Consider the following 26,553-nt stretch of genomic DNA (forward strand, 5'->3'; position numbering starts at 1 on the left):
CTTCTCGCGTGTGAGACGAGCTGATCATCGCTGTGGGAGGGTTACTCTGGTAGACAGGGCTGACCTTCGGCAATAGGATTTATAGTCTCCAAGATGATATTTGCACTTTCTGGAGAGGTGATTTTCTCCACTTCAGTAGCCCGATTTCGTCGATTGCGTGGAGAGGGCTGTAGAATTTGTCGCCGCCTTTCCTGCTCCGTCCATGACAGGCGTGCTGGTCTCTGGAGAGAGAGCACGGTCCATCAGCGCACTCCAATAAAGGCACTGGAAGCAGCTGAATCACATTGGCGCCTCACACGCGAAAGGTCCCCGGTTCGAAAGCGGGCGGAAACAGACTTCTTTTGTCGCCACGCACAAAAGGGGATTGGGGATTCGCCTAGCGCTCTGATCGAACAGACCCACTCACCTCTTAGTGTGGCGGGATCTGCACAGTGCATGTCACAGCGCATCCTGCTTTCACTTCAATGCGCGTCCTGATTTACCCCGGTCTCCCGCGTGACATTTCAGCTCCAGTGGGGGGGCTGCCAGCTGTGAGCTGCAGGGTGAGATGGCTGCCGAACCGAACACGAGCCAGACGAGCAGAATGTCACCTTTGATTTCCTGCTGTTTCTGTGCCTAAGTGTCGTACCATTTTAGAATGAGAGAGCTTTCTGGGCCCGATCCCTCTCACTCCAGGCAGGTGAGCTGGGAGCACTGGGAGAAGTGAACTGGGGAGTCCCTTTAAAGGAGTGTGTGGAAATTCAAGCGCCGGGAGTCCGCAAAGGAAACTGCATTGCAAACAATACTTTACACAGAGGGGGGTGGGGGTGGGGAACAAGCCGCCCAATCCGTGTGGTTGAAGCCGATACCCTGGCTTCTCTCCAGACACAGCTGGGTGAGCTCCTCCAGTCAGGACAGGAGGCTCTTCTGTACACAGAGGGGGGTGGGGGTGTGGAACAAGGTGCCCGGCCCTGTGCTTCAGTCCCGCGGGGCTGCAGGCCGGGCAGAGCCGTCTCTCCTCCGGCGGGACAGGATGCCGGGGGGGGGGGGAAGTGGACCGGATCCGGGGAGGGAAGGACTGTCGCCCGTGGCCATGGTCCTCCTCTCCTGCCCGCCTCCCTCTCCCTCGGACCGGCGCTGATAAAACAGGTCCAGGTGGGAGGAGGCCGTCCCCCAGCGGCTCCAGGGAAGGCCTCCTGCTGTTGCTTTCGCTCTTGCCGAAAGAGGAACGTGCCCCCCCCCCAGCCCTGCTGGACAGGTATGACAAGGGTATGATAGGTGTGCAGCTCCCCCGTCAACATCCGAATTCCGGGTTATGGGCGAATCGGGCCACACGTCCGAGAACGACATTCCGTTCGGTGTAGGCGCTCGCTCCCTTTAATAGGTGTGAAATCTAGTCATGTGAGACAGAGGGAGGAGCTGAGACAGAGGGAGGGGGAGGAGGAGAGGCAGGGGGAGGAGCTGAGACAGAGGGAGAGGGAGGAGCTGAGACAGGGGGAGGAGCTGAGACAGAGGGAGAGGGAGGAGGAGAGACAGGGGGAGGAGCTGAGACAGGGGGAGGAGCTGAGACAGGGGGAGGGGGAGGAGGAGAGACGGGGAGGAGCTGAGACAGAGGGAGAGGGAGGAGCTGAGACAGGGGGAGGAGCTGAGACAGGGGGAGGGGGAGGAGGAGAGACGGGGAAGAGCTGAGACAGAGGGAAAGGGAGGAGCTGAGACATGGGGAGGAGCTGGGACAGAGGGAGAGGGAGGAGGAGAGACAGGGGGGGGAGCTGAGACAGAGGGAGAGGGAGGAGCTGAGACAGGGGGAGGAGCTTAGACAGAGGGAGAGGGGGGAGCTGAGACAGGGGGAGGAGCTGAGACAGAGGGAGGAGGACAGGAGGAGAGAGCAGATTTTGCCTGCTTTATTGATATCGAGAAAGCCTCTGACTTGATCTGGCACGAAGGACTGTTCCCCAGCCTTCTCCACAGCGGCACAGGAGGTGAAGTTACTGACATGATCCAGTCAAGGCCCTCAAAGAACAAGTGTGCAGTGAAAACTGGAGACCAGAGGACAGACTTCTGGGACCGACTGTCACTTCAGACAAATCCTACGGCTCACCGAATGAACTGGGCCGCTGTACTGGTTTTGGGTTAGGGGGTGGTTATACTATATATAAATATGACATATATATATACACACACATATATTACATTTAATGATTGTGGAAGAAAATTCAGACCTAACTGACAACTCCAAAAATGAAATTAAAATGTATGTAAAAATCATTTGGTGAAATATTTTTTTTTTTGTGTGTGTGTGTGTTTGTGCGCAAAATTCACACGTTCAAATCGGCTTTCCGATTTTCTCCTTCGTTAAGGGTGTCGCTGGTCTATCAGAAAAGATGTATACAAGTGTTATGGATCTGTCACCATGGTGACACGCATGTTGTGGGTCTGTACTAGGCTGTGTACCTGTCTGATTCGTTTGGAAAAGGCTGCCTCACTGTTCATTGATTTTAAGTCTCTGTATTCCGTCACAAACAACACCACGGTGTCCAGTTAGTTAACTCTTGGTGTTTGGGGGGTGGGGAAACACGCTGAATTTAACCCGCTCCTTCAAAATAAAGTCAAACCGGTTTGAATTTCCACTGCCCAGTTTGCAGTTTTATTCCAGAGATTAGAAGCCAGACACGGCCTGCGTCCCAGTAGGCGCAGGATATAAAGAGGGGGGAGGTCAGTGTTGGGGCTGCGATGATCGAGCTGGGACACCCAGATGGCTTTAAGCCAGTGCTAAAAAGCAGGAGGCAAACAAAGATGCAAGTCTCTGCTCGGATGTGATCGCGCTGGCGTGCGGTTTCTGCCCCTGGCCACTGGTGGCGGTGTTGGCAGGGCTCGGTACAGTGGGGAGGTCTCGTCTGGGAGCCCTTCCTCTGCCGTGAATGTGGCCAGTGTTGGCGACAGCCAAGTCTAGCGGTTCCGCTGCTATAGGCCGCTGGGACACACCGGTGCAAAGAGAGGCCCGTGGAGCCGAGAGACTACACTGCCGTGTGGCTTGTTCCCCTCTCCCACCACCCTCTGCGTGCAGTAGAGCCTCCTGTCCTGACTGGAGGAGCTCACCCAGCTGTGTCTGGAGACGAGCCGGGGTATCGGCTTCAACCACAGGGCTGGGCAGCTTGTTCCCCACCCCCACCCCCCTCTGTGTACAGAAGAGCCTCCTGTCCTGACTGGAGGAGCTCACCCAGCTGTGTCTGGAGAGAAGCCAGGGTATCGGCTTTGTTCCCCACTCCCACCAGCCTCTGTGTACTTGTTCCCCGGCAGCCCTGTGCCTTTAACGGCAGTGAGGAGCAGGTGAAAGCTGCCATGGGGTGGGGGGCGGGGGCGGCCGCTGTGTGAGACTCTCGCTGCATCTCAACGGAACGTGCGCTTAAAACCGAGAACGGGAGGCGCTTCTGTGCACAGAGGGTGGCGGGGGAGGGGAACAAGCTGCCCAGCCCCTGTGGTTGAAGCCGAGACCCTGGCTTCTCTCAGGACACAGCTGGGTGAGCTCCTCCAGTCAGGACAGGAGGCTCTTCTGTACACAGAGGGGGGCTGGGGTGGGGACAAGCTGCCCAGCCCTGTGGTTGAAGCCGATACCCTGTCTTCTCTCAGGACACAGCTGGCTCCAACAGCTCCAGGTAAACATTGGTGTGCGCAGGTGTGCGTGTGTGTGCAGACACTGGCCTCATGCCACGCAGAGTCTGTTCTCCCCAGAGAGCGCAGGCTGAGATTCGCGCTGGCAGGGGGCAGGGCCAGAGCTGGCTGTGGGGCACGGGCAAGGGGGCGAGGACGGGAGCAGACGAGGGGACCGGAGTCGGGGCACGCTGGGGGACCCCGCGGCCCCTAGCACCCTCAGCGCCGCTGGACTGACGCCCCTGAGAAGGGCTCTTCACAGCCGAGGAGGAGGAGAGGAAAGGAAAGAAGAATCTTCCGGGAGACGTCGAGATTCAGAGACTCGGGCCGGTCAGGGGGCGCGCGGGGCTCGGCAGGGGGGGCATCGCGACCCACCCGCTGAGACTGCCGTCGGGTGTGAGACTGCCGTGTCTCTCCGGGTGAGCCGGGGGGCGAGCTCGTTCAGGAGCCTTCGTCTGGGGGACTGTTTCCGCACGGAGGCCCACAGCTCTGGGCACTTTCGGGGCACCTTCCTGGGTGATTTTAGGGCACATTTCTGGGCACTTTTGGGGCATCTTCCTGGGTCATTTTGGGGCACCTTCCTGGGTGATTTTGGGGCACATTTCTGAGCACTTTTGGGGCACCTTCCTGGGTGATTTTAGGGCACATTTCGGAGCACTTTTGGGGCACATTCCTGGGTGATTTTGGGGCACATTCCTGGGTGATTTTAGGACACATTCCTGGGTGATTTTAGGGCACCTTCCTGGGTGATTTTAGGGCACTTCTGGGGCATGTATACAGGAATACATGTAAACACTAATGTGTAACTCTACGCCTTTACTAAAAGAATGTATGCAGTACTTTACTGTTACTAACATATATAAAAGTGTCTATACTCATATACAGGAATATACAGCAAGCATATACTGTTGTGACATATACTAATGTCCCAATCTGTATCTTTACTAACATACTGGATACAGTACAGGCTTGTACTGCACTGTTATTAATATATAAATGAGTCTGTATTCATATAATATATAGGAATGACAGTAAGTATGTACTGCTGTGATATATACTATCTTTACTAACAAACTGGATATGGTACAGGCGTGTACTGCACATTGAAGTGTGATCACCTACACTGCAGTTGGGCTCATCTGACGTCATTTGGGATCAGGCCAGTTTTCACTTTCCTTCTGCACACAATGAGGCCCTTGTCAGAATTTTCCACGGACCAGGACTGGACAGCCCTGCTTTAAAGACCCCTGGAGACTCTGCAGACACACACACACTGACCCCTCCAGGACCAGGACTGGACAGCCCTGCTTTAAAGACCCCTGGAGACTCTGCAGACACACACACACTGACCCCTCCAGGACCAGGACTGGACAGACCTGCTTTAAAGACCCCTGGAGACTCTGCAGACACACACACACACACTGACCCCTCCAGGACCAGGACTGGACAGCCCTGCTTTAAAGACCCCTGGAGACTCTGCAGACACACACACACACACACTGACCCCTCCAGGACCAGGACTGGACAGCCCTGCTTTAAAGACCCCTGGAGACTCTGCAGACACACACACGCTGACCCCTCTGAGGGGAGGGTCCAGCAAGGCGCTATATAGGTGTAAGGAATCACCACTACTATTATTATTATTATTGCTGTTGTTGTTATATGACCTCTGGCTGTGTATAGTTTAGTTTTTAATTCACTTATATGTCTAATATTTGTGGGCTTAAACCTTCTCCGGTGTCTGTACTATGTGACGCTCCATAAAAGTTAGGAAAACAAAAAATAAGCACTGAACATCCCACCTCGTGTCCTCCTGGCAGGCACCCCCCACCGCCGTGTCCCGTGGACGTTCCCACGCCGCGCGACATGTGGAGCCCGGATATCAAGAGAGAAGAGGCGTCGCGGGCAGCCGGGGACAATGAGTTCTTCTCCCAGGCGCCGGGAGAAACGCCCGGCAGGGAGCAAACAGGTGCGTTTGTGCGACAGTCGGATTTCTCCTGAAGCAGACACGGGCGGCCCCGTACTGTACCTGGCGCATGCGCGGTAGGCCGGCCCCGCTCTCTCCCGGCGGCTGCAGTGACAGATCCGGCCACTAGCGGCCGCCAGTTCCCCGATTTTAATAATAATAATAATAATAACAATAATAATTGCTTGCACTTATATATCTCTTTTCTGGACACTCCACTCAATACCTCGACTGGGTGTCGATTACTATACCCCCCAAAAGCCGACTGCTCGAATATTCACACACGGGGGTACTTAGAGGTTCGTGTATGAAGGGGGGTTAGTTCATAGGAATGGGGGTGACTACTGATTCACCCCAATGAGTCGCGTGCAGCGTGGATTCGCTTGCATGTCTAATCCGGTGCGGGGCATTTATTTTGTGGGGTAGGGAAATATTTGCGCGTGTGCAGGGGGAGTTTTTTTCAGACGCCTGGTCCAGCAGCCCTATCCCCCTGCAGCTCCCAGCTGGCAGCCCCCTCCCCACTGGAGCCCAGCAGGTGGGAGCCTGGCGAGTACCTGGAAGGGAGACTCCTGGGAAAAACTAAGGCTGCTGCTGGGAGAGGTGTTAGTGGGGCCAGCAGGGGGCGCTCTCACCCTGCAGTCTGTGTGGGTCCTGATTCCCCAGTATAGTGACGGGGGACACTGGACTGTAAACAGGCGCCGTCCTTCAGATGAGACGTAAAACCGAGGTCCTGACTCTTTGTGACTCATTAACAATTCTCGAAAAGAGTAGGGGTGTAACCCCGGTGTCCTGACCAAATTTCCCATTGGCCCTTACCAATCATGGCTTCCTAATCACCCCCCCTCTCTGAACTGGCTCCATCCCTCTGCTCTCCTCCCCACTGAGAGCTGCTGTGAGCTGAGCGGACTGGAGCATCATCCAGGTGGGGGCTGCACACTGGGGGGGCTGGAGGGGATCCCCCTGACCTGGGAAGAGCTCTGAGTGGAGTGTCCAGAAAAGCGCTCTATAAGTGTCAGCAATTAATTAATTAAGTGGGAGATAGCGTCCGGGAAAAACAGAAGATGGAGGGGAGGTGTGTGTGGGGGGGAGACGCCCAGGTCACTTGTTCGTGGTGATGGCTTGTTCTGAATTCTGAATAAAACGTTAACGCCCCCCTCCTCCCCCCCCAGGCTGCAGGCCGGAAGTGACGGCGGCGGCCCCGGTCATCGCGGTGGCGGCGCTGTTCGGCCAGGCGCCCGGGTCGGGCCACGATCTGCTGCTGGAGAAGGTGCGCACGCTGGAGGAGAAGGTCCGCGCGCTGGAGGGAGAGCGCGACGTCTTGCACCGGACGATCGACCGCCTGACGGTGGACGCAGGTACGCGCGTGGCGATTATCCCCCGCCCCCGGCTTCTGAATCGACTGAAATATCTCTTTCTTCCCCCTCGGCAACGGTGCTCACTGAAATAATTCAAAATGCCCTTTTTAGATATTTCGATATTAACAGGTTGCGTACAAAACTATATTCCGGACTTTTTAACACACATAATTAATTGTATGTCAAAATGTGAGCATCAGGAATCAACATTTTATTGCTGATTGGCGACTTTAAGTGTTCTGGGGCATGCAGGTAACGTTTTAAAATGAGTCTTCTTAATGCAATGTGTTTTGGAGGCGGATGGAATTTCTTGAGGGTTCCTGAAACTATTCCTTTGGCCTGGACAGTCCATCACAGGACACACACACACACACTCACACACCCCGGACAGGACACCAGTCCATCACAGGACAGACACACAGACTCACACACCCTAGACAGGACACCAGTCCATCACAGGACACACACACACACACTCACACACCCTGGACAGGACACCAGTCCATCACAGGACACACACACACACACTCACACACCCTGGACAGGACACCAGTCCATCACAGGACACACACACACTCACACCCTGGACAGGACACCAGTCCATCACAGGACACACACACACACACACACTCACACACCCTGGACAGGACACCAGTCCATCACAGGACACACACACGCCAGGGCCAGTTTTCCCAGAAGCCAATTAGCCCAAAAGCCTGTCTTTGGACCAGGAGAACACAGGGAGAACATGCAGACTCCACACAGACAGCCCCCCCCCCAGGTCCATACCCGAGCCCGGAGCCCCCCCACGCTGTACCCCTCCGTACAGAGCTCCGTTGTTCCCGATTCCCGAGGTGATCTGTTAAAAGAAGGCGGTGTGTTGCGCTTCGGGCCGCGGCGATGTTGACGGACTGTCTTGTAGCGTGAAAAGGGTTTAAATTTCGACTTAAGGAGTTGGCCATCATTATATTTCGCGAGGTATAATACGGGGGGAAAAATAACATTTATATTTATCAACCTACTAGTAATACTGGGTGGATGTCACGTTCCCCAAAGTTCAGTGCCTCTCTCTAATAAAGTAGAAACGCGACATTAAACTCCGTTCGAAACGGGAGAAATCACCAGGACACGATACAACTGACGTCCGGAAAAAAAAGAAAAAAAGAACTCCTATTCCCATTTGTAATGACCCCGTCGTGTTTTTCCCGGTGTACGCTTCTCTTTCGGAGACCGTTTCTCTCTGGTGTTGTTTTGCTGTTGGAATAAATGCCGAGGTGACCCTTCTGTGTGGAGTCTGCGTGTTCTCTCCAGCGGGTCGTTTCCTCCACCGCAGGGGCTGGTCGAACCGGGGTCTCCCAATCGTCACAGAAGTGTGTGTCGTTTTGGGTGGTGGTGGGGGGTGCATCGGGGATACTGCGCCCCGAGGGGGTGGCCTCTCACCTTGCTCCGGACGATGGGAGAAGACCTGAACCTTCACGAGTCCGGGTTGTGAAAACTTCTTCTGGCAGTTAAAAAAGTTTCGAAGAGACTACAGCGCTACCCTGTTTTCCATTTCTATCGTGTATTATTATACAGTCATAAGTATCTGTCCTGATCACAGAGTCCCCCTCTCACTGCCAGGACAGGAGCCCAGTGCAGCACGAATAATAATAATAATTAATAAGTCTGGACCCTCCCCTCAGAGCTCTTCCCAGGTCAGGGTGATCCCCTCCAGCCCCCCCAGTGTGCAGCCCCCACCTGGATGATGCTCCAGTCCGCTCAGCACACAGCAGCTCTCAGTGGGGAGGAGAGCAGAGGGATGGAGCCAGTTCAGAGAGGGGGGGTGATTAGGAGGCCATGATGGGTCAAGACCAGGGGGGGAATCAGGCCAGGACACTGGGGTAACACCCCTACTCTTCTCCAGAGACACCCCGGGATTGTTAATGAGCACAGAGAGTCAGGACCTCAGTTTGACGTCTCATCCGAAGGACAGCGCCTGTTTACAGTCCAGTGTCCCCCTTCACTAATCTGGGGCATCAGGGCCCACACAGACCGCAGGGTGAGAGCGCCCCCTGCTGGCCCTACTAACACCTCTCCCAGCAGCAACCTTGGGGGGGGGGGAGGGAAAAAACCAAAAGCTAAACAGATTTTTGTTAAAAAAAAATTATTGATGCTTTACAAAAGTCCAGTCCAGTCCAGTCTGGGTGCCCTCAGCTCCAGTCCAATCCAGTCTGGTGTCCCTCAGCTCCAGTCCAGTCCAGTCTGGGGCCCCTCAGCTCCAGTCCAGTCCAGTCTGGGGTCCCTCAGCTTCAGTCCAGCACAGTCTGGGGTCCCTCAGCTTCAGTCCAGCACAGTCTGGTGTCCCTCAGGTTCGCTCCAGCACAGACTGGGGTCCCTCAGCTTCAGTCCAGTCCAGTCTGGGGTCCCTCAGCTTCGGTCCAGCACAGTCAGGGGTCCCTCAGCTTCGGTCCAGCACAGACTGGGGTCCCTCAGCTTCAGTCCAGACTGGGGTCCCTCAGCTTCGGTCCAGCACAGTCTGGGGTCCCTCAGCTCCAGTCCAGTCCAGTCTGGTGTCTCTCAGCTCCGGTCCAGTCCAGCCTATTGTCCCTAGGCTCCAGTCCAGTCGTCTGGTGTCCCTCAGCTCCGGTCCAGTCCAGCCTATTGTCCCTAGGCTCCAGTCCAGTCGTCTGGTGTCCCTCAGCTCCGGTCCAGTCCAGTCCAGTCAAGTCCAGTCCAGATCTTAGCAGGCACAGAACCAGGAAAGGAACCTGGAAAGAATATTGTTATTGCAGGTGTGAGGGACATAGACACGGACGTCACCATGACATCAAACAGCAAGAGGAGACTCTTCCTTGAATCACAGACACGACCGGGCGGCGCCCACCTGTCTGCTCACCTGCACCTCCTCTTCTTCTTCTTGTCCTTCCCGGCAGCCTGCTCCTCCTCTCCCTCGCTCTTCCTCTCCTGACCCACGGTCTCCACCGCCTCCATCGGCTCGTCCTGATCACCTGTCTCCACCGACACGCAGCTCAGGGAGTTTAAAAAGACGCACCAGCGCTTCTGAAGCAGAGACAGGAGAGTCACGTTAAGAGTCGGACTGGACACTCCAGGACATGAACACTGCACTGAGAGAGAGAGAGGGGTTCATACAGACACACAACTGGACACTCCAGTACATGAACACTGCACTTAGAGAGAGAGGGGTTCATACAGACACACTGACTGGACACTCCAGTACATGAACACTGCACTGAGAGAGAGAGAGAGGGGTTCACACAGACACACTGACTGGACACTCCAGTACATGAACACTGCACTGAGAGAGAGGGGTTCATACAGACACACTGACTGGACACTCCAGTACATGAACACTGCACTGAGAGAGAGGGGTTCATACAGATACACTGACTGGACACTCCAGTACATGAACACTGCACTGAGAGAGAGAGGGGTTCATACAGACACACTGACTGGACACTGGACAAGAGTAAAGAGAGGATCAGAGCATTACCCACCTTCTTTTTCTTCTGTCTCACAGGAGGTGGTGATTGGACGTCCTCCAGCTGGAGTCCGAGGAGAGAGAGAGGGGGCAGGAGAGGGACAGCACAGGGAGAGGAAAAGAGAGACAGGTGAGTCAAGTGTCCCAAGAGCACAGAGACTCTGCTGAGATCACACTCGCGGTGAGTGAGCCTGGGTGTAGCCCACTAATACTGACCCACTGGACACCACAGGACAGAGAGGAGGAGGAGTAGAGAGACACACTGCCTGGACACCACAGGACAGGGAGGAGGAGGAGAGAGACACACTGCCTGGACACCACAGGACAGAGAGGAGGAGGAGAGAGACATACTGACTGGACACCACAGGACAGAGAGGAGGAGGAGAGAGACACACTGACTGGACATGACAGGACAGAGAGGAGGAGGAGAGAGACACACTGAGGACAGAGAGGAGGAGAGAGACACTGACAGACAGGGCTGAAAGAGAGAGAGACACTGAGACCCAGGGACAGACAAGACGGCGAAACTCCACCACAGACAGGACAGGAGGCAGGGTGGGACCAGCACTGACCTCCTTCCTCTCTCCTGCCGGAGGAGCTGTCTCCACCTCCTCTTCCTCCTGCAAGTCAAGAGACAGGCTGAGAGAGAGACGGGCTGGTGGGACATCGGCGAACAGAGCTGAAGGCAGAGAGCCGGGGAGACAGGCCCAGCTGGGACAACGCAGGACAGACAGAGTGACAGACAGAAAGGAAGGAGAGAGAGAGACAAAGATGAAGGCACAGAAAGACAGCGGGCAAAGAGAAAGATTGAGATTGAGGGACAAACAAACCGAGAGAGAGAGAGGAAGGAGAGAGAGAGAGACAGAGATCGAGGGACAGACAGACTGACAGACAGGGCTGAAAGAGAGAGACAGAGAGGCAGGGACAGACAGACAGCAGGGTGAGAGAGACAGAGATTGAGGGACAATAATTTGGTTTCGAAATTTATTCTGAAAATTTACAATCATTCACTCCTGAAAAATATCGAGTTCAAATTATACATTATGTACAATATTGTAATCAACATATGGCTAATCATCAAAAATAGAAAAAAACTGTACTGGGGGACACAGCTGGCTGTGCTGTTCTGGACAGAACACACTGAGGTCCAGTTTCCACCTCCTGCAGGATCAAACAGCACCTCCACTGGCTCTCCAGTGAACGGAGGGACAGACAGAGAGGCTTCAGGCTGCAGGGTGACAGTGTTTCTGTGAGCTGAAAGACAATCAGGACAGAGGATGATATAAGAACACACTCTGTCAAGAATATAGAGCCCTCTAGTGACCCTACTGTAGACCTGCTTACCACCCACAGTGACGATCACAGTGCTGATACTGCTTCCCTTAAGGTCCCTCACTGTGTAGTTGCCCTGATCAGCTGGAGTGAGGGAGCGGAGTGTCAGAGAGCTGTTCTGAACTGACACTCACTGTTCGTACCTGGGGCCAGGGAGCCCTGCGCTGCTCAGTAAGACTATACGAGACTGGACAGATCCTGCAGGATCAAACAGCACCTCCACTGGACCAGCAGTGTGGAGGGAGAGAGACAGAGAGGCACCAGGCTGCAGGCTATGGACTTCTGAGTGAGCTGAAAAGGGACAGGTAGAAACATGTTGAATATTTAGTTTTACAACAATACCTTGAGTTTGGACTGCGATCAGCTTCATTTTGTATTTCAGCTGTGAAAATGCAATTTCAAAAATGCACGCCCCAGTCATGTTAGGTTCAAGTTACAGTTGCATCACAACTCAATACATTTGCAATTCACTTCAAATGTTGTTTTTGTTTGATCCAGTCTGTCCTCACCTGAAGGAGATACTTACTTTTAACACCTTTTATTTCTTCTGGGAGGTTAACTGGCTTCTGAGATAATTGTTCCTGGTGTTTGTGTTGTGTATGCCTTGCAATGGAGGGGTGAGAAAAAATTGACTTATTACTTTATAATGAATAATAATTGCTTACACTTATATAGTGCTTTTCTGGACACTCCACTCAAAGCGCTTTGCAGGACATGGGGACTCCCCTCCACCACCACCAATGTGCAGCATCCACCTGGATGATGCGACGGCAGCCATAGTGCGCCAGAATGCTCCCCACACACCAGCTATCAGTGGGGAGGAGAGCAGAGTAATGAAGCCAATTCATAAATGGGGGGTTTTAGGAGGCCATGATTGGTAAGGGTCAATGGGAAATTTGGCCAGGACACTGGGGTAAAACCCATACTCTTTTCGAGAAACACCCTGGGATTTTTAATAACCACAGAGAGTCAGGACCTCGGTTTTACGTCTCATCCGAAGGACGGCGCCAGTTTACAGTCCAGTGTCCCCATCACTAGACTGGGGCATTAGGACCCACACAGACCGCAGGGTGAGAAGCCCCTGCTGGCCCCATTAACACCTCTTCCAGCAGCAACCTTAGTTATTATTGTCGAGAAAGAAAGAATATTAGGAACATGAAAAGGCTGAATGTCTTAAATGCATTTTTTATACTGAAACAGAGAGGCACACACACGTCATTACAAACGCACACCCGCACAGAGACGTCCTCAAGCGCCTTGTTCACAATTATGGGCTCCAACAGGAACAAAAAACGCCAGCCTGACAACTCAAGCATTCAAACCAAGAACCCAAACGTTGGCAGCCTGTGCAGAAAAGCATAAAGAACCACAAGCCTTCTATTTGGGAGGAAAAGCACACAGTCCCTCTCTCACACTCCTGATTTCCTTAAATAGCTCATTCTTCATCTCTGGCTCCTACATACAGTATAGCAGCACTCAGTCTGCTTTGAATAAGTCATAAGTCCAAGATTTGTTTTATCTGTTCCTCTTGTCTATGCCTAGAGCTGCTTTTCATAAAATTAGGTTGCGTTCCGGTAGCAGGCCATCCTGGGCACCAGTGTGAGTTACACACTCATTTGTAAAAGCCCTTCCGCATCGTCGGGCATGCTTCACAGTGCCGGACCTGGGGTGTGGGTGCTGTCTGTGTGGAGTTTGCATGTTCTCTCCCTGGTCTGTGGGGGTTTCCTCCAGGTGCTCCAGTTTCCACCCACAGTCCAGGGACAGGCTGCCACTTTCACTGGGCAGTGCACCGTCGCCGTGGCAGCATGGTGGGTCGGATCTGATTTCAGTCTTTATTCCCTTTTTTAGAGATCCTGTAACCAGGACCTGTTCACTGCCACGACGGACAGGGAAGTACGTCATCACTGGACATCCTCTTACCTCCTGTGGCAAAGGGCAGCTGATGAAGCTTTGTGCTTGCCGGATCATGGCAATCGCCACTCCACCCTGATCCTGGCTCAGCACAGGGCACCTGGGTTCACTCCCTTCAGACTAAAGAGACTCAGTTTCTTCAATCTGTCAGTGTGAGACACTCCCTTCAGACTAAAGAGACTCAGTTCCTCCGGCCTGTCAGTGTGAGACACTCCCTTCAGACTAAAGAGACTCAGTTCCTCCGGCCTGTCAGTGTGAGACACTCCCTTCAGACTAAAGAGACTCAGTTTCTTCAATCTGTCAGTGTGGGACGCCTACACCAGCTTCGAACGCCTGTACACAATACCGCGGACCGCCTGCCAGACCAAATTCTGGGCTTACAGCAAACCACCCATTACATACACCGGTGTCTTCCCCGGGCCAGAGGAATTCAGGAACTCACGTTTACTCCGTCATCTCAGGCGATTCTCGCAGGGAGCAGAGATTTCCCAATCGATCAGAGAGAGTCGGGACTTTTTTTTTTTAAAAAGAGGAGTCCTTACCTCTTAGTAATGTGAGCGCTGACCGTCTCTCCTGCGGATGGGAAGTTCTGCGCCTTCTGGAGCATCCGCCGACTACGCCAAATTTGTTGTAACAGAAGGAATAAGGTTCTGGATCCTGAGATGAAGTAAAACAGATGAGTGTATTGCATGCAAGGAACAATAAAGCCGAAGTCTTGTTTCAAGCAAGAAACAACAAAACCGAAGTATTGTTCGATGTGCCGGTACAAACTTGTAGGTTATATAGTCCTTCCTTGCTGCTTCAGACGTTATTCGGTGTTATGGGGGGGGGGGGTCATGGTATTTGGCCAGTTAAGAGACCCTGGCCAAATGGTCAGTTTAAGATTATGCCCCCTCGCATCTGGAATCCTTATCAGTTAACCCCCTTTCCTGCCATAAACCCCTGTTGCTTAGAAGTCTAATTTTCAGGCAGAACTGACTTAACTTAACCCTTCTTACATCTTGTCTCTTACTTCAGCCCTCTTCCATTTGCTAGTTCAAAGTTGTACAACCCATTTGTATCTGCTTAGCGGCGCAGTCGTCGTGCACAAAGAACGCTTTGAAAAGCGTCAAAGGCAAGTCATTCCGAGTTGGTCGTTTGTGTTTTCCGTTCAGACGCGACATGCTGAAATGATCTCTCGGCTCCTCGGTTGTCATTTCTGCTCCGTAAAGGGATCACAGCACGCGTCGGCTTCCAGCATGCTGGGTCGGGACACGATGCCGGGGGTTGGAGAGAGCGATGTCTTCCTCGTTAGTATAGTGGCAAGTATCCCCGCCTGTCACGCGGGAGACCGGGGTTCGATTCCCCGACGGGGAGTAGCTTTTCTTTCACCTCCTTAGAGAAATGACTGCCTTTACCTTCTCTGTTTTCTTTCACAGCGTCGTGCACCTTTTCATTGCTCTCGCTTTCAGAGCCTCCACACGGCACACGACTCGACATCAGGAAGCACATTGAAGTGAAAGCAGGAAGCGCTGCGACATGCACTGTGCAGATCCCGCCACACTAAGAGGTGAGTGGGTCTGTTCGATCACAGCGCTAGACGAATCCCCAATCCCCTTTTGTGCCTGGCGACAAAAGATGTCTGCTTCCGCCCGGTTTCGAACCGGGGACCTTTCGCGTGTGAGGCAAACGTGATAACCACTACCCTACGGAAACGGTGGTAAGACATGCCCAGCGGCCCAGCGCTGAGCTTCGCCAATGCGATTCAGCTGCTTCCAGTGCCTTTATTGGAGTGCGCTGATGGACCGTGCTCTCTCTCCAGAGACCAGCACGCCTGTCATGGACGGAGCAGGAAAGGCGGCGCCACATTCTACAGCCCTCTCCACGCAATCGACGAAATCGGGCTACTGAAGTGGAGAAAATCGCCTCTCCAGAAAGTGCAAATATCATCTTGGAGACTATAAATCCTATTGCCGAAGGTCAGCCCTGTCTACCAGAGTAACCCTCCCACAGCGATGATCAGCTCGTCTCACACGCGAGAAGTTTCGGTTGGAAACAAGCGCCCCCTCTTCTCGCACGTTTTGCACGTTCGAGTAGTTTTAATGCGGCTCTTTCGTACACGGTGCTGATCTTTTGGAAAGCAGGAGGCAAAACCGAGTCGAACCGCCTGGGTGAAAACCAGGAACCCTAACCGCTAGACTATATGGCAGCGAACAACCATGCTGTTCCCGGCATCATGCAAGCAAACTACATAAATATGAGAAAACACGCAAGAGAGTTGTCACTCAGAGTGTCGAAGGGTCGATGTATACTGGGGCTCAGTTGAAATGCAACGTCAGGACTTTTCCGAATTATGTCACACGAAGAGAGCACAGCCCTTTCCGCCCTGCCGTGTGTGTCTCGGTAACTCGCTGTGATCGTATAGTGGTCAGTACTTTGCGTTGTGGCCGCAACAACCCCGGTTCGAATCCGGGTCACGGCAGAATAGGGGCGTCTGCTTTTACTACTCGCACGAATGAAGGCAAAAAAAAGCCAATCGATGTGAACGAACGGCGCTTTACAGAGGAGTACTGCCTGACTGATCGTTCATGAACGACAGAGGCCACTCCGACCTCTTCTCGGTTTTCTTTAATGACTTACTAAGGATCTTCTTCACATTCGCCCATGCAGGGGAAGCCAGTTACACCAAAGCAAACGCAGGAAAGTGCATTTGAAGCAGAGACTAAGAGGGACTTGTTTACACCGAGAGTGGGCGGAGAATGGAACAATGCGCCCAGCCCTGTTGCTGGAGCCGATTCTTGATGAGCTCTTGGGCTCACTAAGAGGCCCCCGCTGGATGCTAATCTTTCTGTTGTTCTTGCAGGTCCTGCGCTGCTTTTGAGCCGACAGAGCTCGTCCTGGTCTGTCGGCACAGCCCAATTGCAAATGATCGACTCCGCGTACAGAAGGAACGTGCGTTTGGTACAAGAGTGCACGAAGGCACCGGAAATACATTGGGAACAAATGAGCGGTCGCTCAAGACCTCTGTGAAGTACAGGAGCGTGCAAAACGAGGCTGTTTCCGCCCCGTCTCGAACCGGGGACCTTTCGCGTGTTAGGCGAACGTGATAGCCGCTACACTACGGAAACCTGCAGGGATCGCTGCTGGTGTCTCGCTTGCGTTTCGGGCTGAGAAAGGGACGCGTCACTTTAGGCAGGTGGCGCTGGAGAGAGGAACAAAGGGCGCGATGAAACAAAATGCCGAAACCCGGGATCCAACCAGGGACCTTTAGATCTTCAGTCTAACGCTCTCCCAACTGAGCTATTTCGGCGGTGCGCAAAGCCCACAGCCACCTGCTCCAGCCTTCCTGTGTTGTGGCATGAGCGCACCAAGAGTAGCGGGAGAGTGTTGCAGGAACGTCACTCAGAAGGAAAGCCACCCAGCTGCGCCCTCTGAGCTCTGTCCAGCGCATCTTCCTCGCATGGACTCCTGCCTGCGACGGGCAGGAAACAATTAGCAAGAACAGAATGACACCCCATGGGTGTCTCATGACCGCACCTTAGGTTGTGACACGTGCAGGTGTGAGGGGTTGCCGGGCTACTTTGGAGCAGAGCTTGGGCGGAGGGGGGGCGGGAAAGCAGACAAAGAGGTGACACCTCAAGGTCTGCACGATCACAGCTCTCCGCCGCCCCAGGCTTCCGCTCGATAAGCTACTGGACACACCCGCCCCTCCTCACACAGACCGTGGAAAAGCCCCCGAGTGGGAGGGCTCTCTCTTCCTCCCAGGAGCTCTTGGACAGGACGCACAGACAGGGCGCGGGGAGCCGCCGCCTGCAAACACGGCTCCAGGCGGGACTCCACTCCGCGGGAGCCGCAGAGCAGAGGCGATGAGGGCAGCTTAGCTCCTGTGCAGAGACCTGAGCTGTTGTTGCTGTGGATGCTGTCTTTTCTGCACTCGGGGTAGGAGTGAATGTTGAGTTGCCCTTAGAAATGAAGCAGAGCACTTCAACGGCACAGGTGTGTGTGTGTGCGCGCCCTGGTGATTCTGGGAGACAGATCGAACCTGGGCTAAAAGAGAGGGGGCTTAGCCGTCTTCCATTTGCTAGTTCAAAGTTGTACAACCCATTTGTATCTGCTAGGCGGCGCAGTCGTCGTCCACAAAACGCTTTGAAAAGCGTCAAAGGCAAGTCATTCCGAGTTGGTCGTTTGTGTTTTCCGTTCAGACGCGAAATGCTGAAATGATCTCTCGGCTCCTCGGTTGTCATTTCTGCTCCGTAAAGGAATCACAGCACGCGTCGGCTTCCAGCACGGTGGGTCGGGACACGATGCCGGGGGTCGGAGAGAGCGATGTCTTCCTCGTTAGTATAGGACCTGTCACCTGTCCCCACCTGTCACGCGGGAGACTGGGGTACATCAGGACGCGCCTTGAAGTGAAAGCAGGATGCGCTGTGACATGCACTGTGCAGATCCCGCCACACTAAGAGGTGGGTCCAGTGGGTCTGTTCGATCACAGCGCTAGGCGAATCCCCAATCCCCTTTTGTGCCTGGCGACAAAAGATGTCTGTTTCCGCCCGGTTTCGAACCGGGGACCTTTCGCGTGTGAGGCGAATGTGATAACCACTACACTACGGAAACGGTGGTAAGACGTGCCCAGCGGCCCAGCGCTGAGCTTCGCCAATGCGATTCAGCTGCTTCCAGTGCCTTTATTGGAGTGCGCTGATGGACCGTGCTCTTTCTCCAGAGACCAGCACGCCTGTCATGGACGGAGCAGGAAAGGCGGCGCCACATTCTACAGCCCTCTCCACGCAATCGACGAAATCGGGCTACTGAAGTGGAGAAAATCGCCTCTCCAGAAAGTGCAAATATCATCTTGGAGACTATAAATCCTATTGCCGAAGGTCAGCCCTGTCTACCAGAGTAACCCTCCCACAGCGATGATCAGCTCGTCTCACACGCGAGAAGTTTCGGTTGGAAACAAGCGCCCCCTCTTCTCGCACGTTTTGCACGTTCGAGTAGTTTTAATGCGGCTCTTTCGTACACGGTGCTGATCTTTTGGAAAGCAGGAGGCAAAACCGAGTGGAACCGCCTGGGTGAAAACCAGGAACCCTAACCGCTAGACTATATGGCAGCGAACAACCATGCTGTTCCCGGCATCATGCAAGCAAACTACATAAATATGAGAAAACACGCAAGAGAGTTGTCACTCAGAGTGTCGAAGGGTCGATGTATACTGGGGCTCAGTTGAAATGCAACGTCAGGACTTTTCCAAATTATGTCACACGAAGAGAGCACAGCCCTTTCCGCCCTGCCGCGTGTGTCTCGGTAACTCGCTGTGATCGTATAGTGGTCAGTACTTTGCGTTGTGGCCGCAACAACCCCGGTTCGAATCTGGGTCACGGCAGAATAGGGGCGTCTGCTTTTACTACTCGCACGAATGAAGGCAAAAAAAAAGCCAATCGATGTGAACGAACGGCGCTTTACAGAGGAGTACTGCCTGACTGGATCGTTGATGAACGACAGAGGCCACTCCGACCTCTTCTCGGTTTTCTTTAATGACTTACTAAGGATCTTCTTCACATTCGCCCATGCAGGGGAAGCCAGTTACACCAAAGCAAATGCAGGAAAGTGCATTTCAAGCAGAGACTAAGAGGGACTTGTTTACACCGAGAGTGGGCGGAGAATGGAACAATGCGCCCAGCCCTGTTGCTGGAGCCGATTCTTGATGAGCTCTTGGGCTCACTAAGAGGCCCCCGCTGGATCCTAATCTTTCTGTTGTTATTGCAGGTCCTGCGCTGCTTTTGAGCCGACAGAGCTCGTCCTGGTCTGTCGGTACAGCCCAATTGCAAATGATCGGCTCCGCGTACAGAAGGAACGTGCGTTTGGTACAAGAGTGCACGAAGGCACCGGAAATACATTGGGAACAAATGAGCGGTCGCTCAAGACCTCTGTGAAGTACAGGAGCGTGCAAAATGAGGCTGTTTCCACCCGGTCTCGAACCGGGGACCTTTCGCGTGTTAGGCAAACGTGATAGCCGCTACACTACGGAAACCTGAAGGGACCGTCGCTGGTGTCTCGCTTGCGTTTCGGGCTGAGAAAGGGACGCGTCACTTTAGGCAGGGGGCGCTGGAGAGAGGAACAAAGGGCGCGATGAAACAAAATACCGAAACCCGGGATCTTTAGATCTTCAGTCTAACGCTCTCCCAACTGAGCTATTTCGGCAGTGCGCAAAGCCCACAGCCACCTGCTCCAGCCTTCCTGTGTTGTGGCATGAGCGCACCAAGAGTAGCGGGAGAGTGTTGCAGGAACGTCACTCAGAAGGAAAGCCACCCAGCTGCGCCCTCTGAGCTCTGTCCAGCGCATCTTCCTCGCATGGACTCCTGCCTGCGACGGGCAGGAAACAATTAGCAAGAACAGAACGACACCCCATGGGTGTCTCATGACCGCACCTTAGGTTGTGACAAGTGCAGGTGTGAGGGGTTGCCGGGCTACTTTGGAGCAGAGTTTGGGCGGAGGGGGGGCGGGAAAGCAGACAAAGAGGTGACACCTCAAGGTCTGCACGATCACAGCTCTCCGCCGCCCCAGGCTTCCGCTCGATAAGCTACTGGACACACCCGCCCCTCCTCACACAGACCGTGGAAAAGCCCCCGAGTGGGAGGGCTCTCTCTTCCTCCCAGGAGCTCTTGGACACGACGCACAGACAGGGCGCGGGGAGCCGCAGCCTGCAAACACGGCTCCAGGCAGGACTCCACTCCGCAGGAGCCGCAGAGCAGAGGAGATGAGGGCAGCTTACTCGGGGTAGGACATCAGGAAGCACATTGAAGCGCTGCGACATGCACTGTACAGATCCCGCCACTACTGGGCCCGATTTCCCTGGATCGAAACCGGGCGGAAACAGGCCCGTTTCGTTTGTTGCCACGCACACTGTTAAGGGATTCGCCTAGCGCTGTGATCGAACAGACCCACTCACCTCTTAGTGTGGCGGGTCTGCACAGTGGATGTCGCAGCGCATCCTGCTTTCACTTCAATGCATGTCCTGATGAACCCTGGTCTCCCGGGTGACAGGTGGGGATACTTGCCACTATACTAACGAGGAAGACATCGCTCTCTGCTTAGTGTGCAAAACACTTACTTGCAGCATTGTGGGTGCTGTGGTTTAAATGCTATTGGTTTGTGAACAGAATACCCCTATCCCAGTACATTGTGCCACATTAAATAAACACACGAGAAAAAGAGATTCAGAACGCAAAGCTGTGTCAGTGTTCTGTGTAAAAAATCGGTTTGAACATCATGGGAGCTGTGTTTAATAAGCTGCTGAGTAAAGAATATTTTAATCTTCTTGCTGTCAGTAGTATTTTGCATATAGTTGACTCTTACCTGAATGAAAACAGGACGTAAAGGAAGGGTTTCAGAATTCAGACAAAGCTTTATTCCCGTGCTTACAGTCTGGGTAATTGGAGACTGCACAGTTATGCTTCCTATGGTCATATACGGGTTTTTCGCATGAAGACGTATTGAACAGTATTTCTCGCGTTGTGAACTTGTGTATACAGCGGTCCCCCGGGTTCCAGTTAGTGCGTAATTACTCATCGATGAAAAACCGGAGGTTTAAAAAAAGATAATTAGCTCACTGATACTTTGATGTAGAGGCTGTGGAAATATCCACGTCGTGGTCTTTAAAATGCATTTGGTTTGAAGGCGTTCTGTGCTTCCGTTGCGAAGATATGGACAAAAGAATATTCGTGCTTGGTCCAAAAAAATGTAATATAAACGAAAAAGTAAAGGCTGAGAAAGCATTCACAATGTATTTTATGCACAAAGCAAGTATTCTCGCGATTCTAAGAGGTTTCGTGTAAACGCTACAGGCGTGCCAAAATCGTTTTCGAACTTCAAGCTAACTTTACCCCGGTCTGGTACCATAGGTCACGTACAGTAGCTTAAAATCCCAATCATGTTTTTTTTCCTATCTTGTGGTACATAACGTACCATTTCGGACTATCACAAAGGGCTTGATTTCGTTAAATGCATGTATTCATTTCCTTTCTGGAAAACTTGTATTTCAAGAAATTCACACAGCTTGCGAGAAATTAAATTCAATTCTTGATTATCAGTGCAGAAGAAATATTGCCAGCTGGCACAAAAATATTTTTTTTTAACCGGAAAGTTGTGATGTGAGACACGAATCCACCATTCCGTCTGTGTGGCGCATTCGGTTGTTAACTGAAAAGTCGGTGGTTTGAGTCCACCAAAGGACGGGTTTCTGTTGCGATGTAAACATTGTCTTCGCAAAGGTCGATTGGATTTCTCAGCGAAACCTTTACCATTTTAATATTTGCAGGAAATGCGAGTGCTTAACACGTGTCAGAATCACCGGGAAATGTCCAGTTACTGTATGCCCAACATCGCAACTCCCCAGAAAACCATATTCACCCAAGAAAAGAGTTGAAGGATCTGATGAGGTTAGTTATGAAAGGAAGTTGATGTGGAGCTGTTAGCCGTAAAAACTCCTTAATGTCTTTGATGTCATCAGCGATAAACTGCATTCAGCAAAGATAAAAAGAAAATTATCTTTGCTTACTGCCCTGTCTTTCGGACACCTGAAGAAGGCTCCACAGCCGAAACATTGTGATTCTTTTCTTCTCTTTTCAGCTGGAATAGTCCTTTACTTGTTCCTTTGCAGCCTACGCATGCTGACGCAGCTACCCACCCGATATCTAACATTCTATAATCACAACTATGAATGTCCACTTTGGGTATTTTTTCCATGATTATTTATTATTATTATTATTTATTCTGTCATTGAAGCATATTTTATGTCATACTGAAGTGTCATAATCACTGAAAAAATATTTTTTTTCATTTAGAAAGTAAGAAAATGATAAATCACTAGGAATTGCATTTAGCCTGTTCTGATCTAGATTTTCTATATACTTTAACATGCCATGTTCACAATGTCACAACTCATAAATGAAACAGTGAAGTGTTGTAATTACAAATGTACATAGTGCCGGGACATTGAGATGTTTTGGTAATGAGTAAGGAGGGACATGCAATGTTCACAGGGTCAAATTTATAAAACGCTACAGTAAAATTTCTTGTATTTCGGGATTATGAGAGCCTGTTACATTGTGTCTCACACCTCAGTGTCAGAATTTTGAGACATTTTTATAACCAGGGGTAGGTTCATAGCAATAAGCAGAAAGTGCGATCATCCTTTGCTCATCCTCGGTTAACTATATATTCTCATATGCCATGTTCTGAATGTCCCATTTAAAACTGCTATATTAAAATTAAGACTTTTTATGATCAGAAGGCAAGGTTGTGGTAAATATGCATAAAGTGAAAGTGAACTTATGTTTTGCCTTTGTCTTGTTATTGTGAGTTTTGAAAATTGGTTTTCAATTTTCTGAAATGTGTTTCACACAAAAATGCAATTTGGATAGTCACTACTTATATATTCCCCTTTACTGAGGATATGTACAGTAATCCATCCCGATTAGTACTTTTAAAAATTACTTTAGAGAGCCATCAGAAAGGGAATGAAAACTTGCATTAAACAAAATCAAGCTGCATGTAATCATCCATAGTGATACATTTTGTAAGACAAGACAGGAAGAAAGACACTGCTGGGATTTGAGCGCAGAATCTCCTGTTTAATAGGAAAACACTTTAACCAAATCAGCCAAGATGCTGTCAGAGTATTAACATCATGTCTGCATCAGTGATTACAGCTGACTATCGCTGGAGGACAGTGAAGTCAGCCTGCATAATGAGGGGGAAGAGACTGACCTCTGTGATGCACTATAGAGTTACACTAACCTTCTATCCAACTGTTCTATGCTGCATTCTATCCTAGTGGTAAATATTGGTTTCCGTGCGTGTAATATTGTGAGAATGTGTAGAATGTTGTGATCCTTTTCCCCCAGTGTCACCCAAATTGATACACTGTGCTTTGGCAATTCTTCAGGCGATATTGTTTAGAGGAGCTCAGTTGAATTAGTTTGCGTATATAAAGTATTTATTTTCCCTTTAATCCTTTAAAACATATTACATTTTCAAAACATTGTATCTTTCTTTCTACTAATTGTAGCGGCAATGCTTGTTAATAAGACAGAATGAAGTGTTGCTGTGCTTTCCCAAATGAGGCCCCATCTCTCTCTTCATCTCTGTGGTGCAGCCACAGAGAAGCTATTCAGGCAGGCTGATTTAAAGATGTTTTCTTTTGATAAGGGACAGCTCCCAAATGGGGATGCATTTAGCTAAGCCTGGCTATCATGATCAATGGGCATCCATTGGCGCCTATCTGTCTAGGGAGTGCCAGATGGACATCTGGACTGCATTCCTAAGTGTCAGGAGTAAGTGACTCATATCTCACCTTGATCAACCAATCAGGGACTGGTAGGGCAGAGTAACCCACGTGGGTCTCTGATGCCCATGAAACTTTCATCCAATGAACGAGCTGAAGTTCCTCCAGGTAAAAACAGGCAACACAGAGCTCCAAGACTATTCTAAAGGGAATTCAAAGGAGAATTCCAGGGCTGTGAGATAATTCCAGGGCGGGACGGCCCAGGAGCAGAAAGGCTCCCAAGGGCAGAACATTCTCGCAGCGCGCCTCCTGACCATCCTGAGACTCAGCCTGGACCACCACGGAACGGCCAGTGTGTCCAAGTGCCAGAACTTTCCTTTGTTCTAAGAGTCGAGAGCGGAGGTTGCCAGAGAGTAACCAGAGGATCCACCCGAGGTTAGCACCAGCAGCAGGCCTGGTGAAAAGGTCAGAACTGTGGACAGCTGAATTACTATTCAGAACTAGCGCTTCATCAGGAACGAACTGGTCTTCTTCCTGACCTGCTGGGACTCACAGTCATCTTTTCTCCTGTGCACAAACTTCGCTAGTTTCAGCCAAAACTAACTAGCCAGTATTCAGAGAGCATCAGCAGCGCACCGTCACAAGCCGCACAGCACAGCCTGGCACGGAGCCAGAGAGTGTGGATTGGACAGCAACAAGCCTGCAACTGTTTCTTTGTGCCCGCAGGAGATCTGAATCCCCAGAGATCGGAAGAGTATTCAACTTCACTGCATTACTGCTCCAGAATTCTATTGTAATCCCAACCAGTTGATATCAATGTTATTCCTAAGAGTTATGTACTTGTTTTGAGTATCTAATGCAGAAGTTGTAACCAAGTTAAATTACGAAACGGTCTAAATGAATGATATACCGAACGTATGTCCTCTTGATATGTGTAACTCTTTGTAACTGAATGAATATATATCTTTTGTATTCTGATAACCCTTACGATAAGATCTGTTTGGTTTACATGCATATTATATATATTAATGAATGTATCCTCGTGTATTAGTACCTGTGTGTGCGTTGTTTGAGTTATCTCGCATGGTTGGATTCTGAGACCATTAAAAGAATCAATTTTGTGATTAACTGCCACAATTAATAATTGTCCCAGTAAATGCACAAACCCCTACAGAACTGGTGCCTCGTGAGAGCACACTACAACAGTGTGTGATCTCCTGTCCCAGCCTGAGGAGCAGACACCGAACCTGTCTCTCAATAATAATAATACAGTGTGTGATCTCCTCTCCCAGCATGAGGGACAGACACCGAGCCTGTCTCTCAATTATAATAATACAGTGCGTGATCTCCTATCCCAGCCTGAAGAACAGACAGTGACCCTGTCTCTCAATAATAATAATACAGTGTGTGATCTCCTGTCCCAGCCTGAGGAGCAGACAGCGAGCCTGTTTCTCAATAATAATAGAACAGTGTGTGATCTCCAGTCCCAGCCTGAGGAACAAACAGTGAGCCTGTCTCTCAATAATAATAATAAAGTGTGTGATCTCCTGTCCCAGCCTGGGGAACACTGAGCCTGTCTCTCAATAATAATAGTACAGTGTGTGATCTCCTGTCCCAGCCTGAGGAACAGACAGCGAGCCTGTCTCTCAATAATAATAATAATACAGTGTGTGACCTCCTGTCCCAGCTTGGGGAACAGGGAGCCAGACTCTCAATAATAATAACAGTGAGGAACAGTGAGTTTATCTGTCAATAATAATAATACAATGTGATCTCCTGTCCCAGCCTGAGGAACAGTGAACCTGTCTCTCAATAATAATAATACAGTGTGTGATCTCCTGTCCCAGCCTGGGGAACAGACAGTAAACCTATCTCTCAATAATAATAATCCAGTGTGGAATGTCCTGTCCCAGTCTGGGGAACAAACAGTGAGCATGTCTCTCACTAATAATAGAACAGTGTGTGATCTCCAGTCCCAGCCTGAGGAAAAGTGAGCTTGTCTCTCAATAATAAAAATACAGTGTGTGATCTCGTGTCCCAGTCTGAGGAACAGACAGTGAGCCTGTATCTCAGTAATAATAATAATAATACAGTGTGTTACCTCCTGTCCCAGCCTGAGGAAGAGACAGTGAGCCTGCCTCTCAATATTAATAATACAGTGTGTGATCTCCTGTCCCAGCCTGGGGAACAGAGAGTAAACCTATCTCTCAATAATAATAATCCAGTGTGTGAGCTCCTTTCTTAGCCTGAGGAACAGACAGTGATCCTGTCTCTCAATAATAATAATCCAGTGTGGGATGTCCTGTCCCAGTCTGAGGAACAAAAAGTGTGCTTGTCTCTCAATAATAATAGATCAGTGTGTGATCTCCTGACCCAGCCTGGGGGGCACTGAGGCTGTCTCTCAATAATAATAATACAGTGTGTCATCTCCTGTTCCAGCCTGAGGAACAGTGAGCTTGTCTCTCAAAAATAATAATACAATGTGATCTCCTGACCCAGCCTGAAGAACAGACAGTGAGCCTGTCTCTCAGAAATAATAATACAGTGTGTGATCTCCTGTCCCAGCCTGAGGAACAGACGGTGATCCTGTCTCTCAATAATAATACTCCAGTGTGGAATGTCC

The 26,553-nt window shown here is 51.2% G+C and overlaps 1 protein-coding gene, 1 long non-coding RNA gene and 3 other non-coding genes across 5 annotated transcripts; 3 read left to right on the forward strand and 2 right to left on the reverse strand.

Moving 5' to 3' along the window:
• The first annotated feature begins 805 nt into the window (after positions 1 to 805).
• LOC148665864 (uncharacterized) lies at positions 806 to 7,040 on the forward strand. The gene is made up of 4 exons (XM_088632900.1): positions 806 to 940; positions 3,563 to 3,632; positions 5,448 to 5,596; positions 6,763 to 7,040. The coding sequence occupies exons 3-4, from the start codon at positions 5,494 to 5,496 to the stop codon at positions 7,038 to 7,040; spliced, it is 381 nt and encodes a 126-aa protein (XP_088489026.1). The 5' UTR covers positions 806 to 940; positions 3,563 to 3,632; positions 5,448 to 5,493.
• A 4,356-nt stretch (positions 7,041 to 11,396) lies between these two features.
• Positions 11,397 to 14,509, reverse strand: LOC148665865 (uncharacterized). The gene is made up of 2 exons (XR_015936607.1): positions 14,212 to 14,509; positions 11,397 to 12,049 (listed from the first exon to the last, which is right to left on the reverse strand). It is a non-coding gene; the product is annotated as an uncharacterized LOC148665865 (long non-coding RNA).
• A 444-nt stretch (positions 14,510 to 14,953) lies between these two features.
• Positions 14,954 to 15,025, forward strand: trnad-guc (transfer RNA aspartic acid (anticodon GUC)). The gene has a single exon. It is a non-coding gene; the product is annotated as a tRNA-Asp (tRNA).
• A 1,033-nt stretch (positions 15,026 to 16,058) lies between these two features.
• trnah-gug (transfer RNA histidin (anticodon GUG)) lies at positions 16,059 to 16,130 on the forward strand. The gene has a single exon. It is a non-coding gene; the product is annotated as a tRNA-His (tRNA).
• Positions 16,131 to 18,189: 2,059 nt separating this feature from the next.
• On the reverse strand, positions 18,190 to 18,262 carry trnav-cac (transfer RNA valine (anticodon CAC)). Its single transcript has one exon. It is a non-coding gene; the product is annotated as a tRNA-Val (tRNA).
• Positions 18,263 to 26,553: the final 8,291 nt, after the last annotated feature.

Source organism: Lepisosteus platostomus, chromosome 5 (assembly GCF_059453375.1).
Source record: "Lepisosteus platostomus isolate fLepPlt1 chromosome 5, fLepPlt1.hap1, whole genome shotgun sequence".
NCBI classification, from domain to species: domain Eukaryota; kingdom Metazoa; phylum Chordata; class Actinopteri; order Semionotiformes; family Lepisosteidae; genus Lepisosteus; species Lepisosteus platostomus.

Excerpts from the sequence above, each read along its gene's own strand:
- LOC148665864 (XM_088632900.1), top strand. The coding sequence starts at position 5,494 with ATGTGGAGCCCGGATATCAAGAGAGAAGAGGCGTCGCGGGCAGCCGGG. Across the intron at positions 5,597-6,762 it reads GCCCGGCAGGGAGCAAACAG|GCTGCAGGCCGGAAGTGACG; the intron begins GTGCGTTTGTGC and ends CTCCCCCCCCAG.